General features: G+C 42.8%; 2 protein-coding genes across 2 annotated transcripts in view; both read right to left on the bottom strand.

Annotated features, from left to right (window-relative positions):
• Positions 1-1,663: 1,663 nt before the first annotated feature.
• LOC105567710 (uncharacterized protein CG13380) lies at positions 1,664-9,860 on the bottom strand. Its single transcript, XM_012022790.1, has 5 exons — positions 5,647-9,860; positions 4,385-4,452; positions 3,528-3,714; positions 3,275-3,378; positions 1,664-3,054 (listed from the first exon to the last, which is right to left on the bottom strand). Exons 3-4 carry the CDS (start codon positions 3,696-3,698, stop codon positions 3,307-3,309), a joined length of 243 nt encoding a protein of 80 aa, XP_011878180.1. The 5' UTR covers positions 3,699-3,714; positions 4,385-4,452; positions 5,647-9,860; the 3' UTR covers positions 1,664-3,054; positions 3,275-3,306.
• A 34-nt stretch (positions 9,861-9,894) lies between these two features.
• Positions 9,895-22,865, bottom strand: part of LOC105567709 — a 35,276-nt gene continuing 22,305 nt past the window's right edge. Inside the window, exons 2-5 of the mRNA XM_012022789.1 lie at positions 18,155-19,026; positions 17,047-17,348; positions 14,421-14,676; positions 9,895-12,323 (exon numbers count right to left, since the gene is read on the bottom strand). Coding sequence (XP_011878179.1) covers positions 9,918-12,323; positions 14,421-14,676; positions 17,047-17,348; positions 18,155-18,403 — 3,213 coding nt within the window. The 5' untranslated portion in view covers positions 18,404-19,026 and the 3' untranslated portion in view covers positions 9,895-9,917. The remainder of the gene's footprint in view (positions 12,324-14,420; positions 14,677-17,046; positions 17,349-18,154; positions 19,027-22,865) is intronic.

Raw genomic sequence — 22,865 nt, 5'->3', positions numbered from 1 at the left:
GAATCAACTTTGCGAACGACAAACAACAACGAATAAACAAAAGATTGCTCACCCAAGGGTTGCTCCGCCGGCGCCTGATGCCCTCCCGGGCCTCCTCCTCCTCTCAGAATCCGTCGTTGAATGTCGCACACACACACACACACATACATACACACACATACACGCAATACACTCGCGAAACGTAATTTCAACCGTGATCCAGCGCGACTAACCTAGCCCTAACCTAACGATGCGACGATCGCGACGATCGCGACTTTGCACGGCACTCCCGATCTCAATTCGCACGCACTTTGTAACTTTCGGCGAGAAAACGACGAGCAATGGCGACGGTAACACCACGGAGCCGCGACGCGACGCGCTCGACGATGCTCGCGTCCGCCCCGTCGTCCGTTGCACGAATTCCAAGCGGCGGAGTTAATTCGAATGACGCGCGGCCAACTTCACGCGCCACGCCGAACCGACGCTCTGCGCCCGCGCCCGCGCCCGCGCCCGCCGCCGATCGGTGGCACATATGCACGCGTATTAAGATCAATTGTTGTCTCACGCTGTAATACAGTCACCAGAGGTCCTGTCAGGATTGAAATGCGCGTATCCGCGGGGCACGGTATACCGAAAAAGTACGCGAGAACAGCGTCGCCTTGTCGCGACTGCCTGCGCGATGGATCTCGGTCGATCCGAGCGGAACAACCGAAGCGGCCGGACGAGTCGCCCGATACGCGCCGGCCGTCGAGTCTATCGCGGACAATCTATGGGATATCAACGTGCGCGGTTAATCGCGACTCCGCTTACCGCTCGAGACGTCGCGTCGTTGCGATCCAGCTCGTCCTGTGCCGCGGCGGCGACGTGCGACGTTGCTGCACATACGCAGCTCGCGAAGCAACTGTAGCCCGGTTCATGCGATACGACGCGAGTCAAGTTGGCAACTAACGACAACGCGAGTCAAGTTGAAAACTAACGTTCGCTCCGAGTGCCTAGTCTACCAACGCGGATTAATATCTGTCTTGGTTTCGCTGGCTTTTTAATCCAGCCTTAGTTCTGAGAATTTAGATTAATTAATTAAGGTTCGTTTGGGAATCTGCGCGACTTAATTTTTGTTCTCGGTTGAACTCTCTCTCTCTCTCTCTCTCCGTTCTAACAATTAGAAAATATAAAAAGAAAATGTGAAATCGAGATTAAAGATTAATCCGACATATTCCCTATTGGTAGATTAATTTAGACTTTCCCAGTGAGAAATGATTTGTCGAGTCGGCATAGTTTTTCATCTGGTTGGTTTAACATTCGATCCTTCTGTCCAGTTTGAAGAGTTAGAAAGATAAAAACGAAATCAAAGTGAGATTAAAGTCGACACCTGCGTTGATAGAAACGCACACAAGTCGCGAGAACATTTACACGAGAGTCAATAATGCCACGAGCAATGAATTGCAAATTCCATACAAGATCTGCCGTAAACTGCTTACAGCCTTCCCGTTTCAGTTTAAATCAACGTCGGATATTGGGCCTCGTTCAAGCCGAGCAAAGCGGCAAACCGAGCGGTTCAACGTGATTGGTTGAATCCACGGGGAAGAATCAACTTGCCCGCAACGCTCGCAGTCAACCGCCGATCCTTTCCGACATGTCTTCCGAAGAGAGGCTGAGGGATGTCGAGAATAAAAACATTAAACTATCCTCTGTCCAGCCAAACAAATTGATTTATGTTACATTTACATTAAACGTTTCAGCGAGGAAACTAGTGTTGCACTGGTGAACCAGTGCAGCGAGTTAGGTTGAAAAAAAATTATACCTTCCCTGCTCTAATTTATTGCACTGGTTCACCACGCATAATAATTTATAGCTATAGGATATTTCGTAGTCGTCGAGATTTCTTTCACGCTACTCGCATTGATACTCAAGACCCCAGTTTCTTGTAACAATTACTTCATGTTAAATCATCGCGAGAGCGGTATTAGAACGAGAACGGATGCGACAATCTGCCAAAAAAGATGTGATACAATTTGATTAAAATTACTCGCCCGAGAGATAATTTTTTCTTCGTACGTGAAAAGCAATGTTTAAATACGTAAAATTTACATGTATTCTGCTCTTAAAAACACAATCTCTCTGTGAAAGCTCTTGAGGCTGTACATGTATTATGGTACAGTAAAGTAGTTATTCAACAAGCGCCAACCAACACTTACGCAACATCAATATTATCAATTTCATTCCTATGTAAAGCTGGGCGCCACACCACTCGCAATTCGTGATTCGCAGAAATTCGTTGGACATTCGCTATTACTTTACCGCACCACTCGTGATTCGCAGTTTATTTGTCGTCTCGTTCGTGTTAACTTGGACAATTTTTAACCTTTACCTATTATTGCAGGACTGTATCACAAGTCTACGTTCATATCATCGAATAGAAAATTAGAATATTGATGTTGCTGTTAGTTAGCGCTTGCTGCGTATTAGAATACAGTAGGCGAGATAACGTTGCCGACCGTCTCGAAATGTCTTTAATGTCTTATTCGCTAATAACGTACGTTACATATAAAGTTGCACTTCTACCTCTCAGCAAATCAGAAGCCTGTTCTGATCAACCCCCGCCGTTATATGTTTGTACAGACCGCTCTGCTTTAGACCTATCCATCTTAAACGTGTAATTCGATACAGGCACTTTGTCCGAAAGCATTTTAAAAAGTCAACTTTTCTCAGAACAGAAAATATAAGGCATTTAGTACAACATAAAGTACTGGTTTCCAAAAATACGCTCTTGTCCGACGCTACTATCAAAATATTTTCTTATTACTACGTTTGCGACAAAAATGACGCATTAAAATAACAGTTTTCCTCGCGATACTAGTATCAGATTGAAACGGTATACCAGCACCTCGTCACGCACCGTATTATGAAAATAAGGGTAAAAAATAAAGATATTTGTGATACCCGTGCGCGTGAACACGTTGTAAAGCATTTTGACAGTTTAGAGTCTTAAACAGATACATTAGGTGCTCGTATTTCCCGCTCACCTAAAACAGTAACCAATTAACTTGTAACCTCAGTCCGACGCAAGAGTGGAATGAGTGATCTATTGTTCTGGCTGTTGCCGAGAGAGAGGTGCGTTTGGGTGAATCCTTGTCTCCTTCTAGTACTACCTGATTGGATAGTCGCATATAAATGACGAGAAGAAGGGCGTCACTTATATACGATTATCCAATCAGGTAGTACTAGAAGGAGACAAGGATTCACCCAACGCACCTCTCTCTCGGCAACAGCCAGAACTATAGATCACTCATTCCAAGAGTTCACTGCTCCGACGAAAACGACAATGTTTTAGATCTCCGTGAGCATAAAGGCGTAGCTCTTGCAGCGCGGACATTGAGAGTGATCGTACAGGAAAACAATCTGTAAAAGAAGAGACGAATTAGTACAATTATTAGTAAATAACAACGTGACAATATGAGTAATGCTACTGAAATTTGCCGTTTGAGTAACGTTTTCAACCAACGGAGAAAGGTACTTTAAAGGGCGAAGGGAAACGAAACGACAGTAACCTTAGGGTGTTGCGGACAATCGTGTCTCACTCTTCCCTTGGTCCAAAATCCGCATCCGTTGCATATAATGTGGGAATACGGTCTAAAGCAGATACATTTGAGAGGTTCGTTCGAATCGTCTTTTTCGGTGATCCTCACATGATGATCCTTTCTAATTTTCTTCGACGCCATCATTCATAGGTAAAATCTACAAATATGAAGACAAGCAGAATTACGTATCTCATCACTCGCTATGAGAGCGTGAGCCGAACGGCTGTTTTTACGTCGAGACACAAGACAGTTAGGGCCTGAGCAGAGTGGCTGTCTTGTATTCTCAAGTCATAAGACAGTTATTGTGCGTTACTGTAAGACGAAGACGTAAAAACACAAAACATTGTCCCAAGAGTACAAGACAGCCAGTCTGCTCAGGTCCCTATCGCGCGTTACTTTAAGACGAAGATTCAAAACACGAAACGTTGGCCGCGTTCGGTGGAAAGAGCTGCTTCGCAACTGCTGTTAAAGTCCCGAATCTAATTGGCGGGTGTTCTTAATTATGGCAGAATCTAAGAGCACACTCCAATTAAATTTACGAATTTTACGACTGCTGCAAAGCAGCTTTTTCTGCTCAACGCAGCCGTTGTTTTAAAAGCAGAAGAGAGCCGGTGACCGCTCAGGTCCTGATGCGTACACCCTACTTTAGCCTGTAGGCCCTGTCTACTCGTTTGTGAAACTGGCCCTAACAACTCATTGTTAGGGCCAGTTAATTATTAACCAGAGTTCAGTGTCAACTCCCTATCTGCTTCTATCTTATTACCTAAGAAGAGACAGAGAATAAATTAACCTTCGGCTAGCAGCTAACCGACGTTCGTGAAACTCACCCTAAGGCCCGTTGTTTAACTTTCAGCTTAGCTTAAGTCGTCCTTCGGCTTTTTCTAAGGTAACACAGCTGGAAAGGGGCAAAGAACAAATTAAACTAAATAAGTGGAACAATTTTTATTTATGAATATCACTGGCGAAGAAATTGATATTAATTGTTGTAAATTAAACTAAGTTTAAAGTTAAGCGACGTTGGTGAAACCTAAGGGCCAGTTTCACAAACGTCGGTTAACTGTTAACGAGAGTTCAGTCGACTCCCTATCTTCTTTCTATCTTATTATCTAAGAGACAGAGAATCAATTAACCTTCGGTTAGCAGTTAACCGGCGTTTGTGAAACTCGCCCTTAGACCCGGTTTCACCAAACGTCGCACAGCCGGAAAGAGACAAAGAACGAATTAAGCTAAGCTTCAAAGTTCAACGACGCTGGTGAAACCGGGCCTTAGTCGTAAGTCCGAACTGTCGGTCCCTTTTCCTAAAGCCCAATGTCCACGATCCAAGAACTGTGTCAAAGTTCTAGTTTCAAAAAATGCGCAGCCAATCAACATGCAGCTTGTATGGAATAGCTGCAAGCTGATTGGCTACGCATTTCTTGAAACTAGAACTTGGACACAGTTCTTGGATCGTGGACATTGGCCTTTAGGCCCGGTCTACAATGAGTCGTTAGTCGTTAGTCAGAAGTCGCAACTATATGTTGATCCTTTTCCTTTCTGGGTGGAAGAAAAAGGACCGACATACAGTTCCGACTTCTGACTAATGACTAACAACTCATTGTAGACCGGGCCTTAACCTAGAAAGGAAGAGGACCGACATACAGTTCCGACTTCTGACCAACGACTCGTTGTAGACCGAGTCTTACATTCGATTACAAATGCGCTAACGGGTTAGGCGGCTACGTAATGACGTGCAGATTATCCATAGAAGCGCGCGTATCAACTGTACTCAAGCGTGTAACTTCAGTAAGGCCCGGTTCGCTAAACGTCGCTCAACCTTTGACAACAAGTCACGTCAGCTGACCACCTGGGTAGCCTTCAGTTTTTCGCGCTTGTCTCTTTCTAGGATGCGTTCGGGAAGCTCACTGCTTAGCGCCGAGATTCTGTCTTCGTTGTTCATTATGCGTCGAAGATGGAACGACAGTAGCGTTGATAGCGAGCTGTCGAACGCGGCCCTAGAGTAACAGTTGGAAAGGGACAAAGAACGAAGTAAGCTAAGCTTGAACGTTCAGCGACGTCGACGAAACCGGGCCGGAAACAATGGAGAACTTACGGCAAGAACGCACGCTCGTCGCAACTGAAAGGCCGATGAAAAGCACTGTTCGACGCAGACCGGCTCTGGCTCTGGTCGAGTACAGCTGAAGAGAAATTGTACGACGACTGGCTCTCACCTGAACAAGACGACGAAACACGTGTACCTCCGCCGAGCGTTCACGTTCAACTGTCTACTGTCCGTGTCGCTGGACCTTCAACGCCCTTAGATTGGTAGAGAAAGAGAGACGGAAACAAAACAAACAACGCAGCGAAGTACGCGTCGATACCCGCAACGGCGTCACCTGCTGTTTTCAATCGAGTCGTCGCAAGTTTTAAATTACAAAAAGGTACAATGTTGTCTACTTCGAAGTAGGACGCGTCTCAACGTAAATTTCGCACACGTTCGTGCGAGCATCGACATTAGTCTCGTTAGAAAATCCGCGAAGAGCGTCAAAGAAACAGAATCCCGGCGGGACAGTCGAATTTGTTGGAAGCAGGAAAATCATGAAACGCCGTGCAGCCGCTAGACTTGAGTCTAAATCCTGTATTCTTTTTTTTCTTATCTCGCGCACGCGTACAATGTATGTGAGGTGGCATGGATATGTGGAATGGGCGAGCGTGTACACACGCGATCGTAAAATTAGTAAAGTTCCCTGTAGTGAGATAAGCTCCTAATATGAGGTAGCGGGATTTGTGCTAAATTAACAGGCGTCGGTTCCGCCGTCAATTTCTTGCCCTCGAAATCTGTTCAGTGGAAAATTCATCGTTAAATCGTGTAGTCGCCGCGAAACCGATTTGCGATTGAATTTGGACGTCGAAAACCCACTGCTATCTCATATTACGAGCCTATCTCGTAATAGGGGGACTTTCCTCCATTACAATGGCACCCGAGTGGTTTCCCTCGTCGCGGTTCCGAGCATGCGTCTTCACGTACATGGTTTCGCAAGAATAACAATAAATATATGATCGACACACGATTTTACACCGACTAGACAATATTAATCGTTATTATATTTCTTTGTGGAATTTCTTATTATGTTAATATTGTTGGAAAATTTTTCATCGGCGCATTTTAGCGCGTGTGACGTATAAAAGAGACTCGCCCCGGTGGGAAATGATTCGTCGATTTGTATCGAAGCGATGTCGAATCGGCGTCAATTTGACGGTGTCGGCGTCGACTCGACGTCGTACGACGAGCTCATTTCTCGCCTGGCTTTCAACGTTACCGTCCACCTTGTCGACTTACGTCTCTTCATACATTTTACACGACGGAATTGACGCGTTTCCGTTTACATCCAATTCCGTTCTCCACTTTTGATTCTTAGGCGAATGTAAGAGAAAAGATCACACGTATATTTAGCATGGACAGTTCTTTTTCTAAGACGATAAAGTTTCATTTGCTATCTTCTAAATCAATACTTCCTTGGTGTTTTATGCTTTCGCTTATTAGAATGGAAAAACGGCATTGTTATTTCGAAATCACGTTCGCGTGATATAGAAAGAAGGAACATTTGTCATCTCTTTTTCCAATCAGAGTCGTGTTGCGAATCGAGACTTCAGTTTCACACTTGACATATACACATAAACAACATACTGATGCACTCAACACTCTGCTGCACGCACACACACACGCGTAGAGTAAAGATACTTCATAAAAATATATAGTGTTTGTCACTTTTGTGAATATTCGAGTTTTATACTTCTATAGAAACTGTATATTACAACGATGTCCCGTGAGAGAAGTTGCGAAGAGATTAGTGCTACAACAAACACGATCTTGCTGTAACACAGTGATTCGGTGCTACGAAATGTATGCAAAGATAAAGGATTTTAAAAAATCTTTAAAAAATTCGCCCCTCCAACGTTGCCTCCAATTCCATTCGGAAAGAACAGAGTCAAAGTATTTCTGAGAAATTATTAATTAAAAGGAACATTCATCGGCCATGCCTGCCGTTATGGCTTCGTAAAGAATAGAAAAGAGAAAGCGGGTAGGTCCGATATCTCGGTATAGACTGGCATCTATAAATTGTGCGATATGGAAGACAATCACGCGAGATCAGTCAATGTAAACAAAATTGAAGAAACATATGACAAATAAATGTCCTCGTTCTAAATCCGCTGTATACGCAGATGTGTCGTAAAATATTCTTCAATATAGGTTTTGGCTTTTAAATTGTTTCAAGGGCGGGGACACCGTTAGGTACACGAAGTATAGAAAACTTGCATGCGTACATTCTTTCCTTTTTCTTTTGAAAAAACTTTCGTCGAGATAAAAATAACGTAATTTACACGCGACTTTTCTCGATTTTACGTATAAAAGTATTTAATTGGCATTCACTTGTAAGAAGTACGATTATTCATGTTTCGTGCCCCTTGGATAATTTCATCCTTTGTATTAATTAGCAAAGCAATTCCTACGGCGACGCAATAGATAAAATTTCAAAGAGATGGTTGCAAAATAACGGGAAATAGCAATATAACTGCGCACAGTATCTAAGGAAATGCCGTACGGAAAATAACACGGTAGTTTCAATTACTGTATTTTGATAAATGATGATATCTAAATATATTGGCTGTCTTTTGAAATTTGCTTTAGTTTTTGGTCCTTTTCTTTATATATATATATATTTTTGTCATCGATATCTCTATTTTTTCTATCTCTATTTACAACATTCTCATGTTCAACTGCTTCAATTTAGCGTATTACACCATTTATATGCATTATTATCAATTAAAAAAACCCCCAAGAGAGAAAGTGATTCCGTTCGGTTTGAGAAAAATATTTCTAATTCTGGCATAAACCCAAATTAAAGGTAAAATTCTTCATATTATTCTCTTTGGAAATAATGTACTATTTTCCGCATTGATGGGAAAACATTTTAATAAATGATTATCTTTGAAAAAAAAACTATCGGAAAAGCGAAACGCGCAAAATAAGGCCAGGTTAAACGAGAATGGAAAATTTCGTTGGCTATAAAAAAATATTGTGCTATCCGCATTATGTTAGATTTTAGTCAGTTCTGCATCTTATTAAAAAATATTTCAGTAAATATTCTGCAGTATATCCTCAATGTGTCTCTCTACCAATCAACAAATATATAATCTTTCGTCAGGTACACGAGCGGTAATCGAGCGTAATTACGAGCGTGTAACTCGATGACCCACGAAATTTGGGATTCAATATAATTTGCTTGGCACACCATTTATGGAACTTTTGAATAGCCGTTCGATTCACGGATCGATTCACGGAATATAAACGCAATCGCACGTTCGTATTTACATGTACGATATACGTAACCGACAACGCAATTGGACCGCACAGAGATAACTTCCTCCTACTTCTGTACTAAATATCGTTTCGCAGTTGAGGCGTAATATTATTTACAGTTTTGGTCGGATGAATAAACGAGTCATTAGCTTACACTATTAAATGTCATTAATTTAGGTAAAACGGTGATTCGTTCGAATGTTGCGACAAATTCGGCATCGCTCTTTTACGTCCAGTGTCCATTTATTAAATAACGTAAAACGTAGTTGACAGCAAATAGGCGACGCCAATCATACGATTTTCTCTTTTCGCGCCAAACTGTAATTTGAAAACACCTTGCACTCCAGTCAGTTCAATCGTAAATATATCGATCTTTCGAGACTCTCTCAGGATTTCATACAATGTAACGGGATACTTTTATGCATAGCGCTGTCTCATAACGTTGCTTATCAAAACCGTCCTTAATTAAGAGTTCATCGAGTTCTTAAATTCTCAGGGATAGAATTGCAAATTTAGTCGATTAATTATTTCGAAGGCTAGAAATTACTTGATATAAAAAATACAAGTATGAAAGCACGAAGTATCGGACAGGATAGAAAAATGTAAAAGTGCAAACAAAAGAGTCGTGTGTGAAAAATGTCAAATGATCTAAAAGCGAGCCTTACTCGGCAAAAACGACAAATTACGGCCCATGGTACACGAGCAACTTGGTTGCGTCATCGAGTGGTACATCGCGAATAGGGGAAATGATTAAAAACACACACCACACGACAATAGCATTTTCGAATGACTCGCTAGCTCGCGCACGCGATATCTGGCGTGTAAAACCTCCCTGTGCACTCTATCTCCTTCGGATACTTTTCTCTTTCTCTCTTTTTTAATCTCGAGGCCACAGTCGAGGCTTCCGAGGCTTTCAAATCTGCAACTCTATATCCTTTCGAGAATAAAGTTCGACCGACAAACTATTCCCGTGCGAGGATATTCGCAGACCCCCCCCATTTATCCTGCGGACGATTCAAACTCTAAACTCTAACGCCGACACCGTTGTCGCTCTTGATCTCCGACACGACGTCGAACGTGGGGGTGCAGATTTCCGTGGGTGTGGGGATGGCGAGAGGCGCCAGTCGCGGGTTCCTCTTGACCGGCGGGTTCTTCAGGATGTAATCCGCGCAGGGCCTGACGCGCAATCTATTCGAGTGCACGGCTGGTTCCAGTTTGAGGATCGCGCAGGATCGCGTCGAGGGCTGCCTGGCGCGGTGCACCGACTCCGTGGATTTGCTTTGAAAAGCCGTCTCGACGACGCACCTCTTCGGGTTCACCGTCGACAGCGAGTTGTACGCGGACGCGTTCCGTTCGGAGTCGGGGGTGAAGACCGGCTCGTCGCTCTCCTCGAAGGACGTGAATATGTCCGAGTCGGGCATGGACGGCGCGCTGAAGAAGGACTCGCGCAGAGACGACGACAGGGCGTCGGGGCACATGAACGGATCCAGCGACGTGAGATCGTTGAGATCGCTGCCGCTGTTGCAAGTCTGGAAGTCGTTGACCGAGTAGGACGACGGGAACGCGGTTTGGTGTTCGGTCGCGCTCGATAAGATCTCCTGGCTCCTGGAGGACTCGGACCACTTCGAGTCGGACGGCCGTCTCGAGCTGAATCTAGTCGAGTCATGCTCGGCGAAGATGGGCTCCGGTAATCTCGTGTCCCTACCTTTGTCCGAGTTCCTCAGCAGCGCTTCGAAGAGATCTATCGGTTCTAACGTCAGTGCGTTACCGGACGGGAGGTCGTTCCCTTGACCCCGTGTCTGATTGTCACTCTGTTCGGACGATTCGCTGAAGTCCTCGATGTTCAGCAGTACGGTCGGCACTATAGGATCGGAGCGTCTTACGGGACTGCTCTTTTTGCCCAGCGGCGATTTAGCGCGTTGCGCGACGGCGGGCCTCGGGATCCCGAGGTCCCGCGCCTGTTCGGCCTGAAGGGACGACGTGGGGAGAGGGTCTATGGGACTCAGCGGTTCCGAGTGTATCGTCGGGACGACCAGCGAGTCCATCAAGTTCGAGGGCTCCAGTAGAGTCGCGCGGTGCGTCACCGGATCGCCGATCACGTTACTCGACTCGGAGTGCTTCAACGCCTCCGAGTTCCTATGGGTTTGCATGGTTCTGGCAGTAAAATTCATCCTGTGCGCGGGTGTTCTCGACGGCGGGTCCAGATTAATGAGATTCGCCAGTTTGTTTGGCGTGATGGTCACGTGCGGGACGCCCGGCGACACGCTTCGCCTCGTCACAATCGCCTCGGCACCCGGCCTGACGCTGCCGGGCACCGACGACGACGAGCAGCCGTTACGCAATTTGTGCTTCACGTTCGGGCTCGCGCGTCCGAAGTGACCGCGGAACTTGTGTCGCGGAAGACGGGAAGAAGCCTTGCTAGATCTCTGCTGCTCCTCCATCTGCTGGCAGAGCATCATCGCGTGCCTCGCTAACGCGCCCTCGTATCCGCGGTTGAGATTTTGCACGGAGTAGCCGCGACCCTCCGCGCCGTTCTCACCCGTCGGGAAGAATCTCGCGCCCGCCTCGGACGCGCGCACCGTCGTCGCTCTGAGATTCGAGTCCGACATGGTCAGCGACATGTTCGGATTCCGCTTCTGATAAGCTGCGTTTACGTGGCACATTACCTGGTTCGAGTCCTTCGAGGTGTCAACGTTCAGTATCGGATCCGACAGCGCGTTCAGCTGAAGGAACTTGCGGCTGCTGTGCGCGCCGTCGCTCTTCAGGTTCTGATAAGATATAAATCTCGGCTCGGAAATCAACGGCAAGCTCTTCCCGTTCATTCGCTTGTGATTCAACCGTCGGAGATGCCTGATCTTGTTGAAGGTCGGGTCCAGCAGGTACTTGAGATTCTTGATCTTGTCGATGTTGTGATTCGAGTCGATCACGTGATTCCGGTCGATGATGTATCGCGGATCGAGCATCTTCGTCAGGTCGTCAATGTTCTCCTCGATGATGTCGCCGGCTCGGCTGCTGCAGGACGCGGCGTGCTCGATGTCGTGCTTCTCGGACGAGATATCGGTGTGCCTGCCCGATGTTTCCAGGCATCTTCGGCTGTAGAGAACGCTGTGGTGCTTGGCGCCGGCGAAACAATCCTCTACGGGGTGCCGCCTGCTCTCGTTGCTCTCTTCATTGTTCACCTCGGCCAGCTCGAGGTTCGTGTTGGTGCCGCATCTTATCGGCGAGCAGCCGTAACGGCCCGGCGTCATACCGAGCAGACTGATCAGATCCTCGGCAATTTTCCCGGCGGCGATGCGCATCTCGCCGTGATGAAAGGCGTAGATCCAGGGATTCGCGCCGCTGTGCGCCAGGATCGGCAGACCCAGCCACACCACCGCCCATTCCGACAGGATATTCGTGCCGCAGAAGATGTCCACCAGCATGCAAGTCTGCGAATGAGGAGAGACGTGTTAGAGATGGGGAGAATCTTATGTTTTACATTGTCGTGCGATCCTGTTTCTTTCGCGGCTGCTACAATTACAATTACGTTGCACTGGGACAAAGAGAATAGGTTCCTACAGTCAAGCTGAAAGACAAAGAAGACGTTCGTCGCGCCGATTCATTCAAATCTGCCTTACTTTATTTCGAAATTTTTCAAAAGTGGAAAACTTACCCAATACTATTATTGTAAACTCATATTTATCTTTTTTATTTTGTTTCGTACTGTTTCTTTTTGACTGGATAAGTTTAGAAAACTTATTTTGAGGAAAAGTTAATTAATAAACCATTATTTAAAAAGAAATATATAAACCATTTTTAAGGAGATTTCAGAAATGTGATATCCTTAAAATATTCAGGATATATCATCTACGAGATATCTCAAATTCTTATTGCGAAAAATATTACCCCAGCCAGGATTCGAACCTGGGACCTCCCTACAATCCGTGACGGGCGTCTTAGCCAGCTCGACCACCGGGGCTGTGATAATACTATTCGCAATAACGTGTATATAACTTTAAGATGTTGTTTACGCGTCTATTTCGACTTTTTCAGATCCCAGGTTCGAATCCTGGCTGGGGTAATATTTTTCGCAATAAGAATTTTAATTGCCAGACACGGTCGACAAAAATCACCGATGTTATTAATTTACTTACACTTGGCGCGAGACACTACCGTGTCTCGTGATAATTACTGCTGGCGACTTTAAGAATATTCTTAATAGTTCTCTAAATATTTCCCTATACATTGAGGTACACACGGCTGCACGTTTACATATGTCACATACACGGATGTTCGTGTACACGTGTACGTTCGCGGATATTCGTGTACACGTGTTCACGGATTCACGTAAATAAAGATTCTTTAAATTCGTGTACACGGGTTAAAACACGGATAAGTTGAATGCACGGATTACACGTGCAGTCTAGTACACGTGTACTAGGGAGCTCTAGTTTACACTCGTATTTCATTTAAACGTTTAGAGTAATTACCAGTAACTTAAGGTAATTGCTTAGGAAATTTTGGGAAGCTCGTTAAAGTGAAGAGTCGTAAAATGGACCGTCCTCAAACGGGTGCTGTTAATCTGTAATCTATAATCTATAATTTAACATGATTAATACGCATTCTTTGTTCATCGTTTACGGACACGTTGAATAAAACTCTATTTCTACAGCAAATTTTTCACGCTGAAGAGAAATCTAGCGCACTCGGCGTTCGAGGAAACGTTTACAATTGTTTCCTGTTTCCTCTTTTACGAGGCGTCGTTCGTAAAGTGTAACAAGAAGATCACCGCGGCGCAGTATCGCGTTTCTCTCCTTTCTTCACATCTCGCACTGCGCTAAATATGTTCTAACGCTTAGTAACTTGACAAATTGCGTTGATCTTTTGGTCGTTCAACAAAACTTTCGCTCCCTTAAGACAAGATGAGACAAATTAAAGTCGAGTAAACTCTAATCCAATATTTCAATGCCTCTGTTTTCCAAATCAACCTGTTAAAAATTTCGACTAAATCAATGTATGCTTAATCTTGAAAGCTTATCAGTTCTAAGCTACGAAAATTTTTGAGTAAAATATTCAAAAAAGGTATTCCTTTACTTATGTTCCTTCGGGTTTAGCTTTGGTGAGAATATTTCATGGGAATATTTCAAAATCGCACGTTTATATCGTAGAAAATATTTTCATACGAATTATTTTTTATCGAATTGCATTATTGCACCGCCGCTGATACGCGATCATCGAATATACACGCTTGTTCGTCGAGTTCCCCGCTTTATCAACACTATATTAAACTCAAATCTCGTTCCCCCGTAGTGTGGCGAGCACGTAAGCACGGCGACGACGAAATGAAATTGATGTCGTCGCACGTCCGACGTGACGTTTAAGTAGTGACGGGCTTTAATGGTCAGACACGGCGCAATGTAGGAACGTACGGTCGCGTCTCCTAGCCGGGACGTCGCACCAGCACGGTGTAAATCAGAGTCTTACGGTCCTTCCGCGGCAATGAAAGCCCGTTTGTCGTTTTGAGCGGTGCGCTGCGATATACTCACTTGGAATGGGAGCCACAGGACGAGAAACGCGCCGACAGTGACTGCCAGTGTCTGTCCGTAACGGGGCAGCGCCAGTGTCTGCGTTTGATGTCTAAACGACAATTCCACCGTGTAAATCGCGCGTGCATGCGCGCGCGCGACAAGATAGACGTACATGTAGCAGCCGAGTAGAACCAGGGCGCTCGGTGCCCAAACTGCCACGACCAGGAACACCCTGACCGGCGGTAGCACGGCCGTGTCGAATCTGCATATTCCGCTGCAAGATAAGTTGAAAAGTCCAAGATTTCATCGCGCAAAATAAACGCGCAAATCAAATAACTACGGTATTATTCGACACCTCTCCAGTATTAAATATCAATGCTTTTTTCCAAACGTTTATTTACCCCTTTTTTTGCGATTCGTTAAATTAAAAGAGAATATTTTTCGGAGCTCGGTCATATACCAGAATATTTTTCAGGCGAAAGGATCGTGCGAGTATCGAACATACACGCTGCGCATAAGATCCGTTTAATAAATTCTCTGGTATTGCTATTTCATAAACGTAACGTATGAATGCAGCGAGATAAACGGATCGGGGAGATTCTCCCAGATTACTTTGCAGGAAGGTACATATCAAAGGGTTAAAGCACCTTCCCGTCGCTCTTCTTATCTACGTTTTTAGTGCGGCGCTTAACCGGTGCTTACGCACCATTTGTAGCATTGCAGGGTAAAAAGCTTTTCCACTTCGTCGGGCAATGCAAGCGATACAAGGTAGCGGAGCTAATGTCGCGGCAAGTTCTAACAACGGCATAATTTGATATTCTGTTTTTTATGCCGCATCGATTGCGCCTTGATGGAACTGAGTACTGTGAGAAATTCTGTTTGTGAAATCGCGTTAAAAGTTTGCTAAATACCGAGTTAATTGCTTTCGTTTGCCTTTGAAGAGTTACTTATAACTGCAAATTAATAAAGCGAAGGTTGTATATGTGCGTGAGAGAATGAGAGAGGGAGAGAGTGAGAGAGGGGGGAATAATATATTTATCTAGACTAATTTCTGGTACTAATTGTAAAGCTGAATATGAAAATAACTTTAAAAAAATGAAAATTTAGTTATTGCAAATCAAGGATAACAGAAAGACTGCAATGTTTAACAAGTAACTTTTTAAATAAAGGTCCCAGTTACAAATAATACTTTCACTTTGTAGATTGCATCTTATTATCCGATTATATTATATTCTTTTGCTTTCTAGTTAAAAAAAATACTAAAAGTATCTCTCTGTAGTATATTCGTACTTTTTGATAGCTGCTAAAAATGGACAGCGTTGTAATTAAACATATGATTGAAAACGCATCACGATATATTGTGCCGAGTAACAGCATTTTGTTCGATTTCTATCTGCGGCAATATATCTTACAATCTTGTGTATGCAGCGCATAAATGCACTTATCTAGATTTTAGTTATTATTCCAGTCACGCAATGTATCCACCTCCTTCGACATGCCACGTGTCACAGGTTTATTTGTGATGCATATAAATCATGTTGATATTTGCGGATAGCACTTTAATAAAATTGCCCGCAATTCTATTCATGGGAGCGCAATGTAGCGCGTTAAAGGATTTGTTCGGTATAATCAGTGCGAGCGCCACTGATGAAAGACGCAAAAGACGAATTTTACTTCTTAAATTTCACTCAACGAGATATCAACGTCATTTAACTTTTTGAATAAGTTGTCGGGCTTGGTTTCATTGCGCAATTTATTAATTTAATAGAATTTCCCGCAATTCTATTCATAGGAGCGCAGCGCGTTAAAGGATTTGTTCGGTATAATCAGCGCGAGTGCTACCGATAAAAGGACGTAAAGGACGAATTTATTAAATTTCAATCAACGAGATATTAACGTCGCTGAACTTCTCGAGTAAGGTGTCGGGCTTGGATTCACTATTCAAATGATTAAATTGTCCCTGTGCATTTTAAATAGCGTTTTCGTGACAATTCTACTTAATATACATCTGATACGTCATACGTCATGGGGAGTTGTCCTTTTCTCTGCAGAGAGATATGTTTTCGACAAATGCAAGTGCGTTTTGTTTGCACATTTCTTCCGGTACAAGTAATTCTATTCGTATGGGAGAAAATTAAAATAGACTTTTATAGCGGTGAAGCTAATTTTGTTTTGGAAAGTTCTAATGGAAGCGAATCACTTTATCCCGAGATGGAAAAGCGCGATTCGAAATTTCACACTAATTGCACGTGTATCGTTTCTCTCCTTTGTAATTTTCCTATGGAAAACTTGGTGGTGAAAGGTGCAACGAAACGACATGAGATACAGCAGAGAAAACCCGCGCGTATATCGATATACCTCTGATTAAACTAAATGGTTCGTATATTATTCTACCTAAACCTCAATTAGGTAGTTTTACTTGAGATAACATTTCCCAGATTACAAGTCCCCCTCGTACATTCGTTGCGTCGGGTCTCAATAATAAATTTATCTGAAATCCGTGGAGAGTTAATACCGCGACCAGTCGCCATTTATATTTATTAAATGAATTGCGCTTGACTGGTGTGTACCGTAATATCTTGCCAGCCTGTATTTACTGAAGTTTTCTTTTATGGAAATGTCAACGCCGAGTAAATGTCGTTACCTGTGCGACTGCACCCCTCCGGTGATTTGAGCATAGATGAGGGGCGAGAGGCCGACGGCGATCGCGTATATCCAAAAGACCGCGATGTACTTTTCTACGCTGCTGTGGGTGATGATGTTCTTGTATCGCAGTGGCTGCGCCAGCGAAGTCAAACGGTCCACCGCGATGGCGACGGTGACCAAAACGCTTACGCTGCAGAGCGCGATCACAATGCAGTACGGGACGACGCAGAGGGTGGAATCGCCGTTTTCCGGTAGTCCGGTGAGCTCCAGCTGCATCCCGACTGGCATAAACACGCCAATCTACCAACGAAAACGGGCGTCGTCCGTTTATTGCGGATCTAACTAAGTTGTCTCGCTGCCGCGAGGAAACGTCAGTCCGTAAATCGGACTTGCGACGATACAGCGAGATTGGCGTCGTTTGATACCAGTTTACACGTGAGAGTACTATAGAGCATCAGTGGCAATTGTTCTCAGCTGTATAATCCAGCTACTCATATAGATAAATAGATTTGTTCACGTATCGCGAGACGCAATAAAACGTAGAAGGGAAAGTTCCCTATTATGAGATAGGCTTCTAATAGCAAGTTTTCAACATACAAGTTCGATCACAAATCCTCTTTCGCAACGATTACACGACCTAACAATGAATTTTCTACTGTAGATTTCACTCCAAGGGCAATAAATTCATGGTGGAACCAACAGATGCCTATTTAGCAGCAATCTCGCTATCTCATATTAGAAACTTCTCTCATAGTAGGGGACTGTCCTCTACGTTTAGTTAAATAATTAGCGTACATATATGTATAATAATAAATTTCTTTCATGTAAAGTATCGGTTTACATCTATGTTATCTTTTCTCGGGAACTCTTTAAGTTTGATTTGGCTCCTTTATGTAAAATTCTATAGTTGTTCCTTTTTTACTATCTAAAAGTCAATCGGTGGATTATCACTGAAAAGTATACTACTGAAAATTGCAGTGGTATACTTGTCGACTATTCACTGTTTTCAGTGATAATTCGCTGATTGACTTTTAGTACATTATGTGTACGACAAGTGCACGCGTTTAACAACTAAGAACACATGATGCAAATTAAGAAAGGCTTACCCCGAAATCGCTAATGGCCAATGAGACCAGAAGGTAGTTGGAAGCGGTCCTGAGTCTTTTGTACCTGTAGAAGGCGGCGAGGATGATGGAGTTACCGGTAACGGTGATGGGCGAAAGAATGCACACTATGGAGACCGCCAGGACCAACGAGACGCGATTGAGGTCCAGCTGCGTGTCAATCCTGGCGGCGGTGGGTATGAGCGTGGTCGTCAATTCCCCGGCGAAGGTGGTGGACGGTAGCGTTGACATTGTCGCTCTCACGGCAGAGGAAAAATTCGTTCTTATCCTCGTCTGTGCGGTCTTCTCCGGGTCAGGTGTCCCTCGTCGTAGACGCACCCTCCTTCGTGTGATGTCATGACGCCAAGTCTCTCAGGCTGCCGCGACGCAGCTCGGTCAATAGTACGAACGATTGATCGAATGATTTGTCGTTCGCGATCGATTGGTCAGGAGTGAAAGAAGGATTTTTCATAAGTGTCAATCATGTGTTCACGATTCGATTATCTCATCGGAGCAGCAAAATGCCTCGGCCAGAATACACTGGTCCTAATCCCTCGATTTCCGTTACATTTTGGATTATCTGAGGGGAGCAATTTCCTGCGGCGCCATCGTGACTTTTATCTTCGACAAACCTTCTACCGTATTGGAGAAACTCCTCCCTTGGAGATTCGCGACTAAGGTATTTGGACTTGGTTAAGGCGATTGATCCGTTAAAAAATTATAAGCTATCGTAACGTCGAGCTTGATGTCCGCATCGAGAAGCGGAAATTGACTTGATACACAGGAATATGGGGTACGTCCCTCGAAACTCTTTTCAATTCACCTCATTTGATTCTTCATCTTTCCCTCACAACTTTGTTATATCCGCTCACTTTCTGAAACAAACATATACCCGCATTTCTAATTATATTTTCTTTGAAATTGTATCTATTGTATAAATGTAACTATTGTATAATTATCCTTTGTCTAAAGGACCGTTTACATTGGAAATAAGCAGTAGAACAAGTGTAAGAAATAAGAAAACCGTGACCTTTATTTATCAATGTAAAAGCTAAAGTGCAGGCATAATTTTTTAAAATATTTGTAGCACTGGTCGAACCGCGCTCTAATTCACCGAGAGTAAGCGTCAGAGCTGAAGTGGGAGTAAGAAATGGAAATTATTCATTTCCTTACTCCTACTTCTTACGCCGGGCTTACTTCATCTATTGTAGACGATCCTTTGGATATCGGAAAATTGATTTCAGCATTCAGTTTGTGCGAATATTAGAGTTTATATAAATGTAATTTAAACGGACAATTCTTTTTACAAAAATACACACTATTTTCTTCCTTATATTAGCTTTGAAATTTTATATCTTGAGACGATTTTGCAGAAAATGCCAATTACATTTTACATTGTATTTTAATAAATTCTCTATCATCTCACGATGCTCAAACAATTAGTAATTGTTATATAAGCGAGTATAATAACTAAATATAAGAGAGCAGTGTGTTTGCAGGCAGAAACGATGATACATTTTCTGAACATTACCATTTTTCACAAAACGTTTGGGAAATGAAAGAAGCGGAGAAACGGAGCGTTCCTGCTACGGTCGGAAAAAAAGAAAGTACTTATGGATATCGCGCAGTATCCGATAGGAATCATTTCGTAGGAATCGTTTAAAAACGAACGAGAGGCGAGCTTTCCGCTTCCAGAGAGTGACCCGTCGTGCTCGATTAAATTCGGCCATGCGTTAGTTGTCATTATCTCACATTTGCAATTCGAATGAATCGGAATGCAGATGTTCACGCTGACACGGCGGATGGATTCTGAATGGCGAGGATGCGTATTTGAATCTTATGAGAGTTTCGACATCATCAAAATCAACCGGAGGTAATTTGCTGAACGACAAGCTCAGCGATTCTCGCGGCGAGGAGAATATTTAATTAATTTCGCGACATCGAGATGTATTCGGAGCGCAGTGTTTTGCAGGAGACATGTTTTTCCGCTATTCAATGAACCATTTCTATTATAAGTGCTTTTTAATAAAATCAATTCGGGTGTTTTAGTCTCTCAATTAATTATTTCGCGTATCGTAACAAAAGTTGAATGAACGAAAGCTGATAACAGCCTTGTAATTTCTTGTGAAACATTATACGTATGGTTTCATTATATTTTGAAGTGCGTTCAAGAGAAGATTGTGCAAGTTTTTTTAATCTCAGCTTAAAGCTATAACTTTTAGTAAGTTTGTACTAAGTTGCTCACTGTTGCAATATTTTTGACCGATTGTTCACACGTGATGTGCAAAATATATCTAAATGGTACTTTTGAGCGATATTTCTCGAGTGAAAAAAAAACACAAAAAGAGAGACAAAGGGAATTTACAGTTGTAATTCGAATTAGTAACTGAATACAAAAATAGAACTAAAGAAATGTGTAATCTGTCGTGATGTCTTTACTAAATATTCGGTCTTCTTGCATTTCATTAGCTGATAAGTAACGGAGAAGTAAATAAAGTACGAGAGGTTAATTAATTAAACAATTGGACCATCGTGATTGTATTATGTTGCTCGTAATTAAAAGACTACGTAAACAGAAGCGGCTTATGGAAAATGAGAACACTCGGTAAATTTCTCATTCTGGATGTTTAGTATCACAAATTTGTGGAAAAATTGTGCACGGAGAAAAAATCGGAGGAACGGAACAAAAACAGAATTATTTTACTATGAGATTATAGAATTACTCAAAAGCGCAATTTTCAATGCACGATATTTAAACGAGTGTGATGTTGAATAAAATCTCACTTGACGTTTTATTTTTCAATCATGACTCCTCAATTTATAGCTGGATTTCATTGAATCATTAAAGCAAGTGTTCCCGCGACGATCGATAAAGTGGTTAAGGTAATTGTGATAGAAATATTGACAGTTTTTTCCTCCGCGATGCAGGATTTTATCTCTTGCTGGCTAAACGAGGATGTTCGCCCCCTCATTTCCACCTTTGTCACTAGTAAGATCTACACGTCAATCGATTATTCGACCGAGTGAGTAGCGAAGGGTACCGTGAATAAATCGCGGCAAAAAGAATTTCCATCTCGTAAAGGGAGATGCCGAGTTATGTGGATAGTGTGATGCGGTGGCAACGGATTTATATTGTAGCTAATGAAACGTAAGTTTCAGGCTTTATTAATTTATTTACACGTCACAAGAAAAAGGCACGTTCCCTTTAACCTGCTCTTACTTATGCTCTTGCCGAGTGTCATCAAATGTTATAAACTTCGAAACGCTATTGCTTCAATCGGTTCAACGTTAACAGATATGAGAACCGCGAAAGTGGATCAAACGCGCGCGCGCGCGCGCTCGCGGATATTTCTTTTCTCCCTTTCTTAAAACGGAGAAACTTATATTTCCTTTTGCTCCAGCTTTGAGGATTTCTATTAAAGAAGTAAATTGCATGTATTATATGGTTAAGTTATGAAACAGTGCTTTTGCCGTTGAAAGCATCTGGCAGGGGATAAGAACCTTGAGAGTCGGTCTTGTTACATTCTGCGTCGCTCAATTGCGTGAAATAGACACAATACGAAAACATAGCGGAGAAGATATAACGATATTACTCTTACCGCATTTATTTTACTGTAATATTTTCAGATTAAATTATTCACGTTGCTGTATTACAATTTCTATTTGTCAAACTTTTCAAAAAATGAACAAGCCTAGTCTTCCTTGTGACTCTTTTCGAATTGACTTACAGTTCATGCGTTCAACAATTCTCCGTAAGAAATTAGGCTTTAGTCTCTGATAAAAGAGATTTCATCGAAGAAAAAAAATATCTCGTATATGTACAAGAACATAATATATGGTTTATTGTACATTTTATGTAGAAGAACAGAGTGACGGCAGAAGAGGAGATTTGAGAGAACTCTTCGTGCGTCCTTTTCTACCAACATTAATTGGAAATACGGAATATGGAAACGGTGCCGGAACATTTTCCGGTTGACGTTTTGCACGTGGAGGCTAAAGTCAATCATCGAAACGGAAAACAAATTGCGTTACAGCGGCGAGGAGTGACGCATCAGATTTCGACGAATTTCGTCATATGCATATTGCACATCCCGGTTGTGTACCGGGCTGTAACGGACAGCAGTTTCGATCCCCAATAAAAATAAATCGGAAAACGATCGGAAAGTCGATTTGAAAAAAATCGGACATCCGCTTATTGCTTCTTTCATTTGTGCTGCAGGATTTCCGTCGTCTTTTCCACAGTAAGCGTTTCCCTTTTTATTTCGTTTCCCTTCAATAATTAATTTATTACTTTATTTGTCTCATTTGTTTTTATTAATTTCTTTACAATCTTTTACTTTTTATTTTTTCTGACGCACCTCTGGTATTTATTATTTTTATTTAACTTTAGTCCGTAGACGACCCTCCGATACCCAACTAACAATAAGTATTAGACTGTCGAGATACTTTGCTGTAAAATCACGATGGATTACGGTTACATAAGTGTTCAGCTTTTTATATTACGCATAATCTGCGTATATCTTAATTGACGTTCTATGATTTTTATATATTTTAATTCCAATTAACTTCATTTGCAACGACTCATCACCGTTCAAATAATGACTTGGCGGTTTTTAATCAGAATGTTACTGAAGAGAGTCACTTTCATTACCAAAACGTCTAACTTTTTGTAAACTTATGATACCACCTCTTTAATATATATACTTTGAATTTT

Source organism: Vollenhovia emeryi, unplaced genomic scaffold (genome assembly GCF_000949405.1).
Source record: "Vollenhovia emeryi isolate VEMERY1.0 unplaced genomic scaffold, V.emery_V1.0 DF939135.1, whole genome shotgun sequence".
Classification (NCBI taxonomy): domain Eukaryota; kingdom Metazoa; phylum Arthropoda; class Insecta; order Hymenoptera; family Formicidae; genus Vollenhovia; species Vollenhovia emeryi.
The sequence above is the reverse complement of the archived record's forward strand: the minus strand, read 5'-3'. Positions and strand labels throughout refer to the sequence as shown.

Bases quoted from the DNA above. Each gene is read 5' to 3' on its own strand.
- LOC105567710 (XM_012022790.1), bottom strand. From the start codon at position 3,698: ATGGCGTCGAAGAAAATTAGAAAGGATCATCATGTGAGGATCACCGAA. The intron at 3,379-3,527 runs GTTACTGTCGTT...CTTCTTTTACAG, and splicing joins ATTGTCCGCAACACCCTAAG to ATTGTTTTCCTGTACGATCA.